Below are 15,366 nucleotides of genomic sequence, written 5' to 3' on the forward strand. Positions count from 1 at the left end.
TGCTGGCTGTCCAATTTTGTTGTTTTTAAATGCGGTTTGTCAATTTTTAAGCAATTGTTCTTGTTTTTAAATTTTGTTTGCTTTGTGTGTGCTGAATAGGTGAGTTATAAACTTATTGGATAAATAAATGTAATGCCTATCACAGAAGTCCCTCAGGGAAGTTTAATACGGGATGAAAGCACCCCACCAGTTGTCAGTTATACCACTGGTGTGGGCAGGGCCAGATTTAGGTTTGATGAGGCCCTAAGCTACTGATGGGGCCCTTTATATGTCCAGCTGTCCTTTGCCAACAACAAATTGTCACTGTTTTTTGTGTTGAATATATGCTATATGGTAATTTATGGACCTAATAGGTCCATACACAACACAAAACACTGTTGCTGTATGTAAGTTTTTTTTTGGTGTTTTTTTTTTTTTTTGGAAATGTACATCCCATCCCCCCCCTTTAAATTTCCCAAGGGAGTGGGACCCTAAGATATAGCTTGTTTAGCTTATATGTAAATCCGGCACTGGGTGTGGGTATCATAAGACACTCTGTGATAGCCCATTGTTTTGTTGCCAGGCTATCCATCAAAGACCTTTTGAATCATGCCTTCTTTGCTGAGGACACTGGACTTAGAGTGGAGCTGGCAGAGGATGATGATGGACTGAATTCCTCCCTGGCTTTGAGACTTTGGGTAGAGGATCCCAAGAAGCTGAAAGGCAAGCACAAAGATAATGAAGCCCTTGAGTTCAGCTTCAACCTGGAAACCGATGTCCCAGAGGAGGTGGCTTGTGAAATGGTGTGTATTACCATTGCTTCCCTTACCTTTTTTCTTTCTGAGTTGGCAGCATCTCCAGACGCTTCTTATTTGCTTCATTCCAAACATGGGGTTTACTGCACCATTTTTTTTATTCCCACTTTTACACTTTCCTTTAGAGAGTGTTGCATTTTTATTCTTTATTTCTTTGCTACGCTTTTATGTTGCCCAGTCACTGATGCTCTCTGGGCAATTTATAAGAAGGATAAAACCATAAAACAAGACTATTGCCATGGGCAGCATAGGACCAAGTGTCTTCCGTGGGGGTAAATCTTGACTTCTTTGTTGCACACTGTTCAAATATTTGGTTCACAAGGAGAAATATTTTTGCAACCCAGTCCTAAAGAGGATGACACAGAAGCAAATGTATAGGAATGTCTCCCTGAGAACTAGGCTAGAACTTTCTCCATGGAGCCACCATTTCTTAAAAAGAAACCGCACAGGAGCAAAGGGGTATACAACCCATCTCCATTCCATGGCCTTGATCCAAAACTCTCTCTCCACCCATCTTCCCATCTTCTTTTCAAGAAACAAAAAAAGTCTGTGGGGGGAAAGTGGGGTTCCAGTCGCAGAACTCCCACTTAACTTTAGCTTAATAGTGCACTCCACCCTGCAAGTTTAGTTTTCTGTGTGCAGGGAGACATTTGGACAGGCAGTAGTGCATTTTACGTACAAGGCATAAGGTCACCTAAGGTCTGGTCACCTTCTTGCCAATGGGTGAGCATGATTTCTGAAGCTGTGGTTTTATACTCATTTACAGTATGTGAATCGTAAGCCAGCCAAGAGCTGATGAAGTTTTTGCATTAGTGTAAACAAGTCTTTCTCCCTCCTTTCCTCTTACGGTTTTGTTTCATTTATTCTCCTTTGCCCAAGTTATCTGTTTAGACTGCAGATTCTTCATTCTGCCTCACTGTTGCCTTGGTTTTGTTTTCACAAAACATTTGGCTACACAGCAACCTGACAAGTAACAGCTGATGGCTAATGATACTGCAAGGAGTCATAGCAGTGCATCTGCTCATATGTATATGCGCACAATTGACTCCTGCTTAAGCATCACCCAGCAGCCAGCTATGAAGTCTCCTAAATTGCTGTTTCAGGATGCTTTGTTCTGTGTCTTATGAATGGCTCTGTGATGTTGTGCTCTAAAGCTGTTGTTTGGGTCTATTTTCCCTTTATTTTTCAACTAGGTTTGGATGTGACTTTGCTAACAGTTGGTAGCTAAGAACCTCCCCTTTGACGGTTCCATTTTAATGCAACACCTGTGCTTGAATTCCTTGTCTTTTAAACTGGATCACTACTTGAAAATATAACTGTACGTCCCATCAGTAGAAATCTGTCATGGATAATTCAAGGATTTAGCAAGAGGCACTTGTTACGTGACTGTTTTCATAATAATTCCTTTTCTGGAGTAGGATGGACAGTATCGTGGTTATATTTATCTTGTTCTAATTAACTTGTTCTCATCAAGTAACATAAATATCAGAGGTGGGGAATATCTGGCCCATGAGCCAAATGTGGCCCACTAGGCCTCTCTCTCCATCCCTTGAGATTCCCCTAGGCCGTGCCCCTCACTGGCACGGCCTTGGACCTTACTTGAGTGTTCTTGCTTGGTTGGAATGTGTCCTTGAGCTGCAATGATGTCTCTTGTTTTCTGGAGAGGTGTGGCTTTTACATGCCTAGAACATAGTGTACGATCCAAAGGTAAGAGACAGATCTGTTGCTCTGTCCACTTTTGCTTCTGTCTCTACCCATTTTCATCACAGTATATTAATGTTGAAGACAGTCACATAAGTACTAATTAGTATTGATGCAGCCAATGTACTTGGCCTTAACCCATAGCCAAAGTGTAGCAGCACTTGAATTTGTGGGTCTGTATCTTGCTTGCTGTATTGTTTGGCGCTCCATACAATAGGTCCAAGATTGATCTAGTATGTGGTCAATGCAAGTTCTGTTGTAATGGAACCCTGAGTTAATGTGAAATTACAGAAAAGCATTGCTAAACACCGATGGATACCAGTTCAGAGGAGCAGAGTTATACTTAATAGAACCGTTCTTTTTTGATGTCCAGGTGAAGTCAGGATTCTTCCACGAAAGTGATTCTAAAGCTGTGGCTAAGTCCATCCGGGATCGTGTCTCCCTGATCAAGAAGACAAGGGAGCGGAGGCAGGTGGGCTACCTGGAGGAGAGAAGAGACTCTCAAAGCAAGCTGCCAAGTGGGCTACCATTACTCCAGCCACAGGGTTCATCATTCACCACTCCTTCCCAACAGAGCAGGACGGAGTGCGAGGAAACAGAGGTGGACCAACATGTCCGACAGCAAATCCTTCAACAAATGCAGCACAGCTCCTCCATTGCTGGTAATGAGCAACCAAAGGCAGCCTGTCCTCCCAAAATGCTATCCTGAACTAAGGTTATAAAGAGTGAATCAGAGTGTCATTTTGTTCATCCAGATGCATCACCACAAGGCATTTATTGAACTCCTGGCACTTTTCTGCTTTATTGGAGGTCAATTAGCATGTAAACTGTGACTTGTATCTGTGGCAGTTGCCCACAGTTTGAATTGTTGGCTAATATCATGTACATTGGTCTTTACCAATCTGATGCCCTCCAGATGTTTTGGACTAGAACTCCCATTAGATGTTTTGGGCTGAATCTCCAATCAGCCTCAGCCAGCACAGCCATGATAATCTGATGGGAGTTTTCTAATGGCCAATCCTTTCGCTCACAACCATTTGCCTACTCAGAATTGCTGCTCAGCCCAGTTTCTTTCTCCTTTACTGATACAAAGACTTGTACCATTTTTTTTTCTCAGAGGGGAAAGGCAGCTTGGGGGTAGCCAAGTTGTGTGGCCGTTTTGAGCCTTTTCCTCCTCTTCTACACTGCAACCCTTCACACAATATAGAGCCACCTCCTTGCAACCACTTTGCCCAATAAAAGAACATCTGAGGTCAGCAGATACCCATGATGTTGCTCCCTGTTCAGTTGGTAGACGTGCCGCACTGGAGTAGTGAAATTAGAACAGCAGGTTGATCGTACCTCCATGGCATTGTTGGCCAGGCAGAGCCTCAAGTGAAGCAACTGATTAAAAAAGTGTAGAATATGAATACCATTTGCTGGGTATCCTAAGTGGGGAGAGTTCTCTTGAACTCAGGTCCTGCTTGCAAACTTCCCATAGGCCTGTTCCAGCAGGGTTTTTAAAAAAATATTTTTTTCAAATGTTGTAGTAGTAGTTGTTGTTGTTGCTTACCCACCCTTTACCTTAAGGTCCCAGGCAGGTTACAACAATTAAAGCATAACATTAAAACAAGAGGGTCAAAACTAAGTACAATTCCAGTTACTGTACAATAAGACATTTGATTATTCCCAACCCAGAGTAATGTTCCATTACAAATCAGACCTTATTTGGTGTTCTGTTTCCTCGTCACCATTTGTTTGGCATAAACATGTGATAATATTGCTTGGTTCCTTCACAAACCGCTCCATAAGTGTTGAATATTTCTGATAAGGATGCTGGCTTAAAGGTCAGGAGTTTGTCCTTGCCAAAGAGCATATAGTTCCCAAAACAAGGCATGGTCATGGGTTGGTGTCATTGGCAGAGCTGAGAAGAATTCAATGAAAAAGCCTTTGTTGCCTGATTTCAGAATTTACATGGAATGCAAGTTTGTCATGTTTATGCCTGCATAGGATTACGTTCTGATAAGTAGCTTTATCCTCTTTTGTTTTCACAACCATCTTGTGATGTAGGTTAGGTTGTGGGAGCCTAAACCACTGAAGCTCATGGGTTTTGTAGGTCTGTGAACCCTAGTTTAAGCTCAGCACTCTATCTACTGCCCCAGACTGGCTCCTAGTAGGAGCAGGAGATAATATTCCAAAAGGTTTGGGGCATATGTACCTGAAGAATACAGTTCAGTGGCAGAGTACCTGGTTTGCATGCGTAATATTCCAGGTTCAAGCCATGACATCTCCACATGGACCTGAATTCTCATTCTTGTCTGAAACTCTGGAGAGTTTCTGCTAGCAAGTATAGACAACATAGACCAAACTGAATGAGGTGGACGAGTGTTCTTGCTTGATTTAAAGCAGCTTCCTGTGTTCCATGTAGAAAACTTACTAATGCCAGCTTAAAAGCATAGGGTTGATTTTTATTTTTTTTAAAAGATTGGACCACCCTTCCTTGCCCTCAACTAGAATGCAGGCTTGCATTTTCTTTTCTCAAGTAAATATTTGATCCTTGTAGATGAGGCATTTCTAGACAGCTCCTGTTATGCCCCTTGAATTCAGTGTAGCACTATAGCAGTTGTTCCATCAGCTTTTCATCTTACCAGACAGAAAGATGTCTCCTCTCCTAGCCCTATGCAGTGTTCCCAATTTCGGGAGGTGGGGTATGGAGGGAGGAGAAGGGTGGGGAAGCTTCATTGCACTAGTGGACACCCTTTTGTGGGATTCCACCAGTGGGGCCAGTTCATTAAGTCCCAGTGGTTTGTCTGCATGAGGCAGCGATAGGGAGAAGGATGGGAATTGTTATGGATTCTTCTGAAACAGCTTATCTTTTGTTATTTCCCTCCTCTTACACTGACGCAGCTGACAGTTTATCTGAGAGAGGAGCAGGTTCAGTTATACTTTCGGATGCCTCCAGCCAACATAGCCTGGCTTTCTCCTCGGAACAGATTATGGGCCCCCCGCAGGCCCCCAATCTCTCACAAGCTGAAAACAGTGTTCAAGGACACATCTACGCTTCCCAGCAGCTGGTGGGACATTACCAGTCGATGGCAGGGGTAAGTGACCTATCATTTTCTTAAATATGGTAAGAGAACTACTTGTATCGAGTTTCTGGAAATGTTGTCGTGGCTGTGCTAGTCTTAGAGAAGGAATAAAATAAGATAGCTAAGGCAGTATCTTTTATTCAGTCGGCCTCTGTTGATTCAGGATACACAGAATTGAGAGCTATGCAGAATTCTCTGACAATTATAAAACTTCTTGAGCTTAATGGTAGGATATAAGTTAAAAGGATATAAACAACATTTACTTGTATGGATTTTTCAGATAGAGGGGCATTAAACAAAATGGTGATTTCCCATCATTCTACCTTCCTTTTGCTCTCTGTGTATAGACCAGGCCTTTGTCTTTTTTAAAAAATATAGAAGTCAACTGTTTAAAGGTCCTAGGTTTCTCTAGTCTATACATGTAGTAGAATTAAGATAGCCTAGAATGGGAGGAGTCCTGAACTTGTTCCACCATGTGTATCCAGAGGCACCCTTTATCATCCATTGAGTTTGCCTTTTCGTAGAATTATAGAATTGTAGAGTTGGAAGGGATCCCAAGGGATGCCTTGGAGGAGGAATGTTTTCCTAAGAATGGTAGTGAAAGGTGTAAGAGATGCGTGGGGGCCCTTCCATACATTCTCTTAAGCTGTTGGATTCTGCAGTAATGTAAGTAATGTTACAACAGTGTTTTGTGTGGCTCACCAATGGTATAGGTTCACAATCTCTGCTGTGGGTAACATGTCTCAGGATGATGTATCATTTCCCCAGGAGAAAATGTTGCCGGAGAATGCAGGAAGGGCAGCTGAGACCAGGAGAGCTGAAGCACAGGCAATCAATTAGTTTTTCTATGAACGGTCCATTTAATTATCTTTTTGTTAGGTGCAACAACAGCCAGCAAATGTGGCCCACCCCAGCGCTTTACCACTAATCCAGAGTCAGCCTTCAACCCTACCCACCCACAGCTTGGCCCCCCCTGTGGTTCCTCAAGCCCAGGCGTCTCCTGTTGCACTTCAGCAGTTCACACCGAGGCTGGTAAGGGCTTCCAGGGATAGTCCGACTGACCTGATGGTCCTTTCAAACCGTCATTAAAATAGCATCTCACAAGGGCATCTTGGACTCTGAGCCATACGCCTACAAGGGACTTCACACCATGACGAGAGCAGGCAGTCACATAAAGTGGGAGATAACGTAGCAGGCGTTCTTGTTGTTGAAAAAGAAATCTGTCCGGATGATGTGTGCCGCTATGGAGAAGTTGCATGGGGCAAATGCGCAGCCTCTGGGTTGTGGTGGGGGGAACACCCCCCAAATGACATCAAATGTTGAACAGGTGATGGAGTTTGCTTCACAAGTCGAAGTTAAACTGCACATTGCAACATGTCCGTATGTAACACAAGCCTGATGGTCATTTCTTCACTGCAAAGGATTCTCAAGAGGGGGCAATTTGCAATGAAGAAATGACAGGGGAGAAAGAGTGTCACTTTTCTTCTGAAACTTTTACTTCAATCTGCTCCCCCCCCCAAGGGGATTTCACAGACATTTTTCTGAAATAAACTTGGTCTGAAAAACTGGCAGAAGAAAAGTGCTTGGCGAGGGAAGGGTTAAACATCCCCCACCCTGCTGCTTCTGTTCATAAACTGTCTTGTCTTATGAACACTGTGCAGTGGAAGAGGAGACACTGATCTAATGTTTCACCTGCTTGCATTTTAACAGGGGGTTTGGTCTTAAGTGCATCACAAAATGTTACCTAGTAGGTGCCATGGCACTCCGGCACCCATACCCCATTCAGTGGTCACAATAACAAGAACATAGGAACATATGGAAGCTGCCTTATGCAGAGTCAGATCATTGTTCCCTCCATCTCAGTAGTGTACACGGCGGCTCTCCAGAGTTTCAGGTGGGTGTCTCTCTTAGCTCTACCTGGAGATGACAGAGATTGAACTGAGGACCTTCTTCTGTATGCAGAGGAGATGCTCTGCCCCTGAGTTGTGGCCCTGTTCTGTCAGTATCAGGAGCAGTGGTGGTGGTGCAAACCTTTTCATGTACAGAGTATTGCTCTTTTATCTCAAAGTATGCATTACATGCAAATGTGTGCAATGGTACGCTGAACTAACTGCTTAAGGAGGGATAAGTGGCAGAAGAAAGACTTTGCTCAACCCTTTCTCCTCCCATTGCTTTCATACATTTGTAGGTAAAGGTAGCTTAGCTCCGAACGCTCGGAAACTGATATCTCTGCAACAAGTTGTGTGCAGCAAGTGGAGAAAAGCACGTTGTATAATAATTAATTGTGCAGAAAGGCTCTTGCACAAGGCTGAGGAATCAGCTTGATAGGTGGGGCTGTGCTGGTTTGGTCATGGTGGACCTCACAAGGTGCTATACTTTATTTACAAAAGCTCTGGTTTGGGAGAGGATGGAAGAACTCCACATTCCAGCAACAAGAAGTGACTCTTGCCTCTGAGTTCTCACACTTGAGATACATTAGTCACAATTAACCCCAAAATGGTCGCTTTTGTAAATAAATTATACCATTTACTTTACCATCTTGTGGGAAAAACCACTTTGTAATTTTTGGGTGTGTCTGGAATTGATGCTGTCCTCCTTTTCTTAAGGCAGCTGCCTGAGCAGGCGTGCCTTACTCTGAATATCTGATCCCATGACAGAGTTGTAGGAGTTTTTATATGATGCAGTGGAGGCTGAAGCTTGAATGATAAATGATGAGCTCTGTTTTAAGCAGAACTGAATGCACGCTAGGAAATGCTTGTAGAATGAAGCAGTGGCAGTCGGCTCCCTGTAGAATGTATTCATAGAATGGACCAACCTTCATGAAAAATAGTTCTTCCTCAGGGACCCTAAAGATAAGAATTCAATCCATCATCCCACTCCTTCATTCTAGTTGGAACAGAGCTAAGTTAAATACTGGCTGTCCAGCTACTGAAATATTTTTGAAATTGCAAAGAAGTGCTAGTGGTTCTTTGCTACCCTTCATATAGTTTACAGATAAGGTGGTTATTTTGGAGCACTGAAAGTGTATTGCCAAGGTGATGGAATTTTACAAGCTGCTGTTTATTAACTTATACAAAATCCCTTGAATCTCGATGTTCCTTCTACAAGTTCTTTTTGTTATAGTCTTCTCAGAGTGATTCATCTGTTGGTGGTAATGATGAGGTTCCTTATAGTAAGATTTGGAGAAAGGACGATCAGTTTAACCACTTTTTAAAATACCTTCTTCTCACCAGGCTCCAGATGCACAGGTGTCCTACAGTGCAGAAGGGCAGACATTGGATGGATCCATCATGGGAGTCCCTCAGCAGATCTTGACAGCCACTTCCCCTCAGACTATCCCTGCTCCACAGATGGTGAACCAACACCTGCCAGCTAATATACCGTTGACCTCTGCTGCTAGAATCAGTAGTCAGGCTCCAGCTGCTGCAGGATCAATGGAACTGGAGCATGCTTCTGCCAGCTTTGTGCCTGCTGGTCATTCACCCGTGCTACAGGGGCAGCCTTCAGTTCAGTTTGTCAACAATATGCCAAGTTTAGCACAGGCTCTTCCTAACCCTTCAGCTCTGCCGTCAGTTCCACAGGGAGTTACATCCATTCAACAACCCCAGCAAGTTCCCCAGCAGGTGTCAGCTGCACAGCAGCCCCAGCAGGTGGTGTCAGTTCAACAGATGCCCCAGCAAGTTCCCCAGCAGGTGGCACCCATGCAGCAGCCCCAGCAAACTGTTCAGCAGGTGGCATCTACACAGCAGGCTCCTCAACACATGGTGTCAATGCAGCAGGTTCCACAGCAGAGGGCATCCATGCAGCAGCCCCAGCAAGTTCCCCAGCAGGTGGCATCCATGCAGCAGCCCCAGCAAGTTCCCCAGCAGGTGGCATCCATGCAGCAGCCCCAGCAAGTTCCCCAACAGGTGGCATCCATGCAGCAGCCCCAGCAAGTTCCCCAACAGGTGGCATCCATGCAGCAGCCCCAGCAAGTTCCCCAACAGGTGGCATCCATGCAGCAGCCCCAGCAAGTTCCCCAACAGGTGGCATCCATGCAGCAGCCCCAGCAAGTTCCCCAACAGGTGGCATCCATGCAGCAGCCCCAGCAAGTTCCCCAACAGGTGGCATCCATGCAGCAGCCCCAGCAAGTTCCCCAACAGGTGGCATCCATGCAGCAGACCCAGCAAGTTCCCCAACAGGTGGCATCCATGCAGCAGACCCAGCAAGTTCCCCAACAGGTGGCATCCATGCAGCAGACCCAGCAAGTTCCCCAACAGGTGGGATCCATGCAGCAGACCCAGCAAGTTCCCCAACAGGTGGCATCCATGCAGCAGCCCCAGCAAGTTCCCCAACAGGTGGCACCCATGCAGCAGCCCCAGCAAGTTCCCCAACAGGTGGGATCCATGCAGCAGACCCAGCAAGTTCCCCAACAGGTGGCACCCATGCAGCAGCCCCAGCAAGTTCCCCAACAGGTGGCACCCATGCAGCAGACCCAACAGGTGGCAACCATGCAGCAGACCCAACAGGTGGCACCCATGCAGCAGACCCAACAGGTGGCATCCATGCAGCAGACCCAGCAAGTTCCCCAACAGGTGGCATCCATGCAGCAGACCCAGCAAGTTCCCCAACAGGTGGCATCCATGCAGCAGACCCAGCAAGTTCCCCAACAGGTGGCACCCATGCAGCAGACCCAACAGGTGGCACCCATGCAGCAGACCCAGCAAGTTCCCCAGCAGGTGACAATGCAGCAAGTTCCCCAGCAGGTGGTATCCATGCAGCAGCCCCAGCAAGTTCCCCAGCAGGCGATGTCCATGCAGCAGCCCCAGCATGTTCCTCAGCAAGCAACATCCATGCAGTCCCAGCATGTTCCTCAGCAGTTGGTGGCTATGCAACAGCCCCAGCAAGTTCCCCAGCAGGTGGCACCCATGCAGCAGCCCCAGCAAGTTCCATCCATGCAGCAGCCCCAGCAAATGGCCTCTATTCAACAGCTTCAACAGGCAGCAGTAATGCAGCATATTCCCCCACAAGTGGGCTCCATTCAGCAATCTCCACAAATTCCCCAGCAGGTTGGTTCCATTCAGCAGTCCCAGCAGGTTGTGCCAGTACATCAGGTTTCTGCCATGCCACAGCCGATTCAACTTCCACAGTGCCCACAGTATCCCACGCTGCCCCTCGATGCTTCGGCGCAGCCTTCCCTGGTGCAGCAAGAGCAGCAAGCTATTCAGATGCACCAATCCACAGATCAACATCCTTGTGTAAGGCAACAGATGTTATACCACCTGCCTCTACAGCAGCAGAAACAAGAGCAGTTTCTTTTCCAGGGCAGCTCTACGGAGCAGTTGGCAGCTGTCACTCAACAAGTTGTAGAAAAGCCGCAACAGGCCGAGCTCTCGGGTTCAACTCCAGAGCAGGTATCTTATCCCATCCAGTACCACCTGCAAGCCCCAGAACAGCTAATATATCAAACGCAGCCCCCTCACCAGCTCCCAGCTTCAGAGCAGCTGACACCTCAAATGCAGCCCACCAACCAGCTCCAGGCACCAGAGCAAGCACCATGTCAGATGCGTGTCGCTTACACAATGCAAGGCTCCGATCAGCCTCCGTGCACAGAGCAACTGGTCTATGCAGTCCCTGGAGTGTATCCAGGACAGCCCTTGGACCAACCGACATATCCAATGCAGTCTTTTTACCAAGGACAGGCAGCTTTCATAAACCAGGCAGCGCCATATCTAATTCCGCCCCCAGAGATCCAGCAGGCTCACTTAGCAGTACAGGTCACAGATCAACGGAGTTTTGCCATGCGCTCTCCTGAGAAATCGTTATATACGGTGCAGGACAGTGGCGCTGGCTGCATGGAGCAGCAAGTTTGCCTAGGGCAACCAGTGGAGGCCCATGCTTATCCCTCTGAGCAGCTCCAGCCTGAGCCATCAACATATCTGATCCAGCAGGATTCCGGCATGGGGCACCAGCAGCTGCAGCCTCCTCAGGCGGGACACAAGTTTGCAGAAGGCCAACAGCCAGGATCGCAGGCCCCTTTTGTCCCATCTCAGCCGTCTTTTATCCCACAAATGCAGCCACAGGCTCCCTATCAAGAGTTCAACCAGCATGCTATTCCTCAGCCCCTCAACGCCACAGTCCCACAGTCTGCCCCAAACGCACCACAGACGGTGTCTTCCATGCCAGAACAGTCAGAGCCAGCTCTTGCAAGGCAACAGCCGCCAGAACTGCCCGGGCACCTGCATGGCCCTAGCCTCCTCCAGCAACCTCCAGCATTTCAGCCAGCTGATAATAACCAACCATTTACAGCTTCCTCAGTACAGTCAGCATATGTGCAGCAGCAGCAGCAGCTGCCAATGTGCCAGGGGTCCGTGTTGCCTACAGAGCCAGTGGTCCAGAAGCAGTTCCCTTCAACGAGTTCTGGAGCAGCAGCAGCAGCCCTGAACCAGCAAGCATCACTTAGCGCAGGGACACAGCCACACCAAGAACACGTTCAAGGACAAGACATTTCACAGGTATATCATTCTTTTTTTAAAAAAAAAAAATCTTGTTTCCTAGGATTCCTGCCCCCTTCAAAAGAAAAGAGAGTCACAACAAAGTGGCTAAGTATTTTGACTTTTTAATGGTGATTGCATACTTTAGGGCCAAACTGGAGGAGATGTTCTATGCTTCTGTATCTGGCCGTCAGGTCATGCCCCTCCACACTGGCCTGGCTTGCTTGAGTGTGTTTGCGGGGCTGCAAAGCGCCTTTGAGCTGTGGTACGATCATGGATTGGCTGGATGCAGAGGAATGGTGGGAGGCACCAGCCGAGGAACCCCCCCCTCCAAGGGAAGAGGATTCAGAGCCAGGAGCTTGGTGGTGGGTGGCCAGTGAGAGAAGAGGGTGAAGCAAAAGAGGTGACAGGGTTTAGTGAGAAGGGAGAGACTGTGGCAGAGAGCAGTCCAGAGGTAGAGATAGAAATGGGATGGGGAGGAATGGGGCCAGAAGGCAGAGGGGCTGGCTGCAGAAGAAGCCAGACAGTCTCCCCATTCTGGTGTGACCAGCTCCTCTCCCTGCTGGTCTCCTTAGAACACACAGAGAAATCAAGAGGGCAGGGCAGAGACAGGTTGTGCGCAGACGCCACCTGAGACTGAGTGGGAAAGACCCTGGAGAGGAGGAGTCCCAGTGGACACTGGGAAGGCAGGCATCTTCAGCCCTCACAACTGCTTCATTGGGGCAAGACCTTGAAAGAGTTGCTGAGAGCGACAGGCCAGACTTGTGGTTGGTTTCCATTGATTTATTGTTTTGTTGCTGCCCTATGCCTGAGCCCTGACAGATGTGCCCCTTGCTTCCTGAATGAAGAGTAGAGAGGTGTGGGTTGAAACCCAGAGTGTAGCCTTTCTGTGTACCAAGGCAAGAGTTGCATCTGTTGGTCTGCCCGCTTTTGCCCATCCCGCTTTTGGCACATAGGCCCTGGAAGGCAGCCCAGGAGGAAATGCAGCTCTCCGGCAGAAAAAGCTTTCTCTCCCCTACACAGTCCCCACAGCTTGGGTTTGTTTAGCATGGGATGGTGGTGACATTTTCTTCAGCGCAAACAAGACTCAGCCAGAAACTCTTGTTCTTTCGAGAGGGTGCAGAGTTAACCAAAAGTGTTTCCTGTTTTGTGTTTAATTTCTTGCTAATCAGATTTGTGTGCTTCTTAATCTGCTTCACAAGTGGTCTTTTTGACAACTGGCAGGCATAGCCTTCCATGAGTGCTACGTGCAAGACTGGGTTTAAACAATGGAAAAATTGTTCTAATCCAGTAGCCCTGTCAGGAAAAAGAGGTCAACCCTAGTCCCTCCTTTCTTTGTCTATGGCCACACCTCTGCCAACCTGATGGTTGCCTTGTAGCTCAGTCGTCAGAGCATGAGACTCTTAACCTTGAGGTTGTGCCCCACATTTGGCAAAAGATTCCTGCATTGCAGGGGGTTGGACTAGATGACCCTCGTGGTCCCAATTCTATGATTTTCTTCTTGCTTCATCTTAGCTGGCCCTGCTTTGTCCAGCCACACTGTCTTTCAACCAGCAGTGTTCAACCAGCATTCTTCTCCACCCCTTTCTGGACCATTTAATACAGCTTTGACTGCCTTGTTTCAATAGTCCCCTCCTTTTGTTGGTCACTTTCTTTGTTAATTCCCTGTCTCTTTTCCTCTGCTTCTACCATCTGCTGTTCTTTTAGGTTTCTGTGACTGCTTCCACACTGGACATGTACTGCTTCCTTACTCATGCAAGATGGCATGAACAAAACATCTTCCTCTCACCTTTTCCCTGTTCCACTTCCTTTTTTATGAGCTTAGAAAATGCAACTTTTTCTCAACTCTTTTTGTAGCTGCATATGTACATTCCATGGGCATTGGTGGGCTACTGTGCTGTTATTCTGGCCTATAGTGACTTGTATAGATTGTTCCACCCCTTTTCTAGATTGCTGTAGCTACTTTTTCTCTCTCTGGTTTGTTTCTCCTCTCTAGGAATTAGTTCGATCAGTTGGACCTTTCTCTTTCCAAAAAGTGTTGCACTCTTTCTCCCACTCCTTCTTACATTGCAGCAATGGAGCGACATGATAAGGAGTACCGTGAAGGAGGAGGTAGTCTTCCCTCCCCCCTGGTCCTAATGACCCCCCTCTCAGTAACTGGAGTTGGGAAAAGAGGACTCAGAACCTGGCTGCAGAACAAAGTGTTAGGGTCTGCCTTCAAGAAGTGTGGAGGCTGAGTTGCTCTTCAACTTTCAGCTGAAAGCAGAACCAAAATGATGAGGGATTGCTAAATCATCCATACCTGGAAGCACCTTTTATGTCTGTTCATTGCAGACTCTTTCCTGTTCTTTTGGCTACCTGAGCCTCTTGTTCCTTAGCTTCATCATCTCCTGAGACCTCTTCTTGCTCATCTTGCCTACCTTGACAAGATAGCTCTTAGCGTTAGCACACAGTTTCAGTTCTAGACAACCTGATTTCTCATTTCTGAGGAGAAACTATCTGAACATCCCCTGTTGTCTATTTTGTGTTCTCAGCACTTTCCTTGTTGCAGTTGTGTCTGTGGATAAAGGTCTCTCCATTCTCCTGCATATCTAATCATGCCACCAATGTCATTTGTAGCTATTTGTGACACCTTCAAACTGCGTACTGGATTATAGACTGTAATCTAGTGATCTAGCACAATGCTGTGTCTATTCCATAAAAAGAAAAAATGTTATGGATAAACTAGGTTTAACCTCCTTAGAATGTTTTATCCTTTCCGCTATGCATGCAAGAGGTGGTCATTTTAATGATCTTTAGAGATTGTATGTCTTTAACTGTAGAGTAACTTGCCTCAGCTTTCCACTTTAATAACTTTTATTTTCACTTTTTCTCCTGGGATTGCAAATAGCAAGCATACTTTTCTGAGACTGTAAATATTTTCCTAACCATGGATGGGAAATATTTTCAAAGCAAATGCAAAGCTTGGAATAGAATCTTGAGAGCTAGATATTATTCAAGGTTATCTTTAGAACTGTTGCTGAATGCTACTAGAAGAAGAAGAAGGGGGGAGGGAGCAGATCCAGGTCCTGAGGATGTCAGCCTGGAAAAGTATGATTGTGTTTCATTTCAAGCACACAAATTGTTTGCATTTTGTGTAATTACTTAATTTGCTTAGTATCGCTGCACCCAAGTGAGGATGGCAAATGCAGAACCAACATAATTAATTTTCTCCCTCCCTATTTCTAGGCTTCCATCTTGGTACCAGAACAACAGCCATCAGTTCAAAAGCAGGATTTTGTTCAAGGGTGAGTCTGCTCCAAGGTTAATTTTTTTGGCCTGGTGGAAGGC

General features: G+C 46.5%; 2 protein-coding genes across 48 annotated transcripts in view; one reads left to right on the plus strand and one right to left on the minus strand.

Annotated features, from left to right (window-relative positions):
• Nucleotides 1-15,366, minus strand: part of LOC310696819 (uncharacterized protein) — a 234,548-nt gene that overhangs the window by 128,839 nt on the left and 90,343 nt on the right. The window lies entirely within an intron of this gene.
• The window catches only part of WNK3 (WNK lysine deficient protein kinase 3), a 99,929-nt gene that overhangs the window by 42,626 nt on the left and 41,937 nt on the right, over nucleotides 1-15,366 (plus strand). For 5 of the 47 annotated variants that reach the window (XM_083482707.1, XM_083482718.1, XM_083482696.1 and 2 more), the window contains 10 exons: nucleotides 563-782; nucleotides 2,869-3,157; nucleotides 5,382-5,575; nucleotides 6,443-6,595; nucleotides 8,797-9,294; nucleotides 9,355-9,771; nucleotides 9,901-10,017; nucleotides 10,072-10,281; nucleotides 10,348-12,057; nucleotides 15,265-15,323. In XM_083482707.1, the coding sequence (XP_083338833.1) occupies nucleotides 563-782; nucleotides 2,869-3,157; nucleotides 5,382-5,575; nucleotides 6,443-6,595; nucleotides 8,797-9,294; nucleotides 9,355-9,771; nucleotides 9,901-10,017; nucleotides 10,072-10,281; nucleotides 10,348-12,057; nucleotides 15,265-15,323 (3,867 nt within the window). Of the gene's footprint in view, nucleotides 1-562; nucleotides 783-2,868; nucleotides 3,158-5,381; nucleotides 5,576-6,442; nucleotides 6,596-8,796; nucleotides 9,295-9,354; nucleotides 9,772-9,861; nucleotides 10,282-10,308; nucleotides 12,058-15,264; nucleotides 15,324-15,366 lie in introns of all 47 variants that reach the window. The other 42 variants (XM_083482709.1, XM_083482710.1, XM_083482699.1 and 39 more) reach the window with 42 other exon arrangements.

The sequence above is a fragment of the Podarcis liolepis genome, assembly GCF_965112155.1.
Source record: "Podarcis liolepis genome assembly, chromosome: 17".
In the NCBI taxonomy this organism is placed as follows: domain Eukaryota; kingdom Metazoa; phylum Chordata; class Lepidosauria; order Squamata; family Lacertidae; genus Podarcis; species Podarcis liolepis.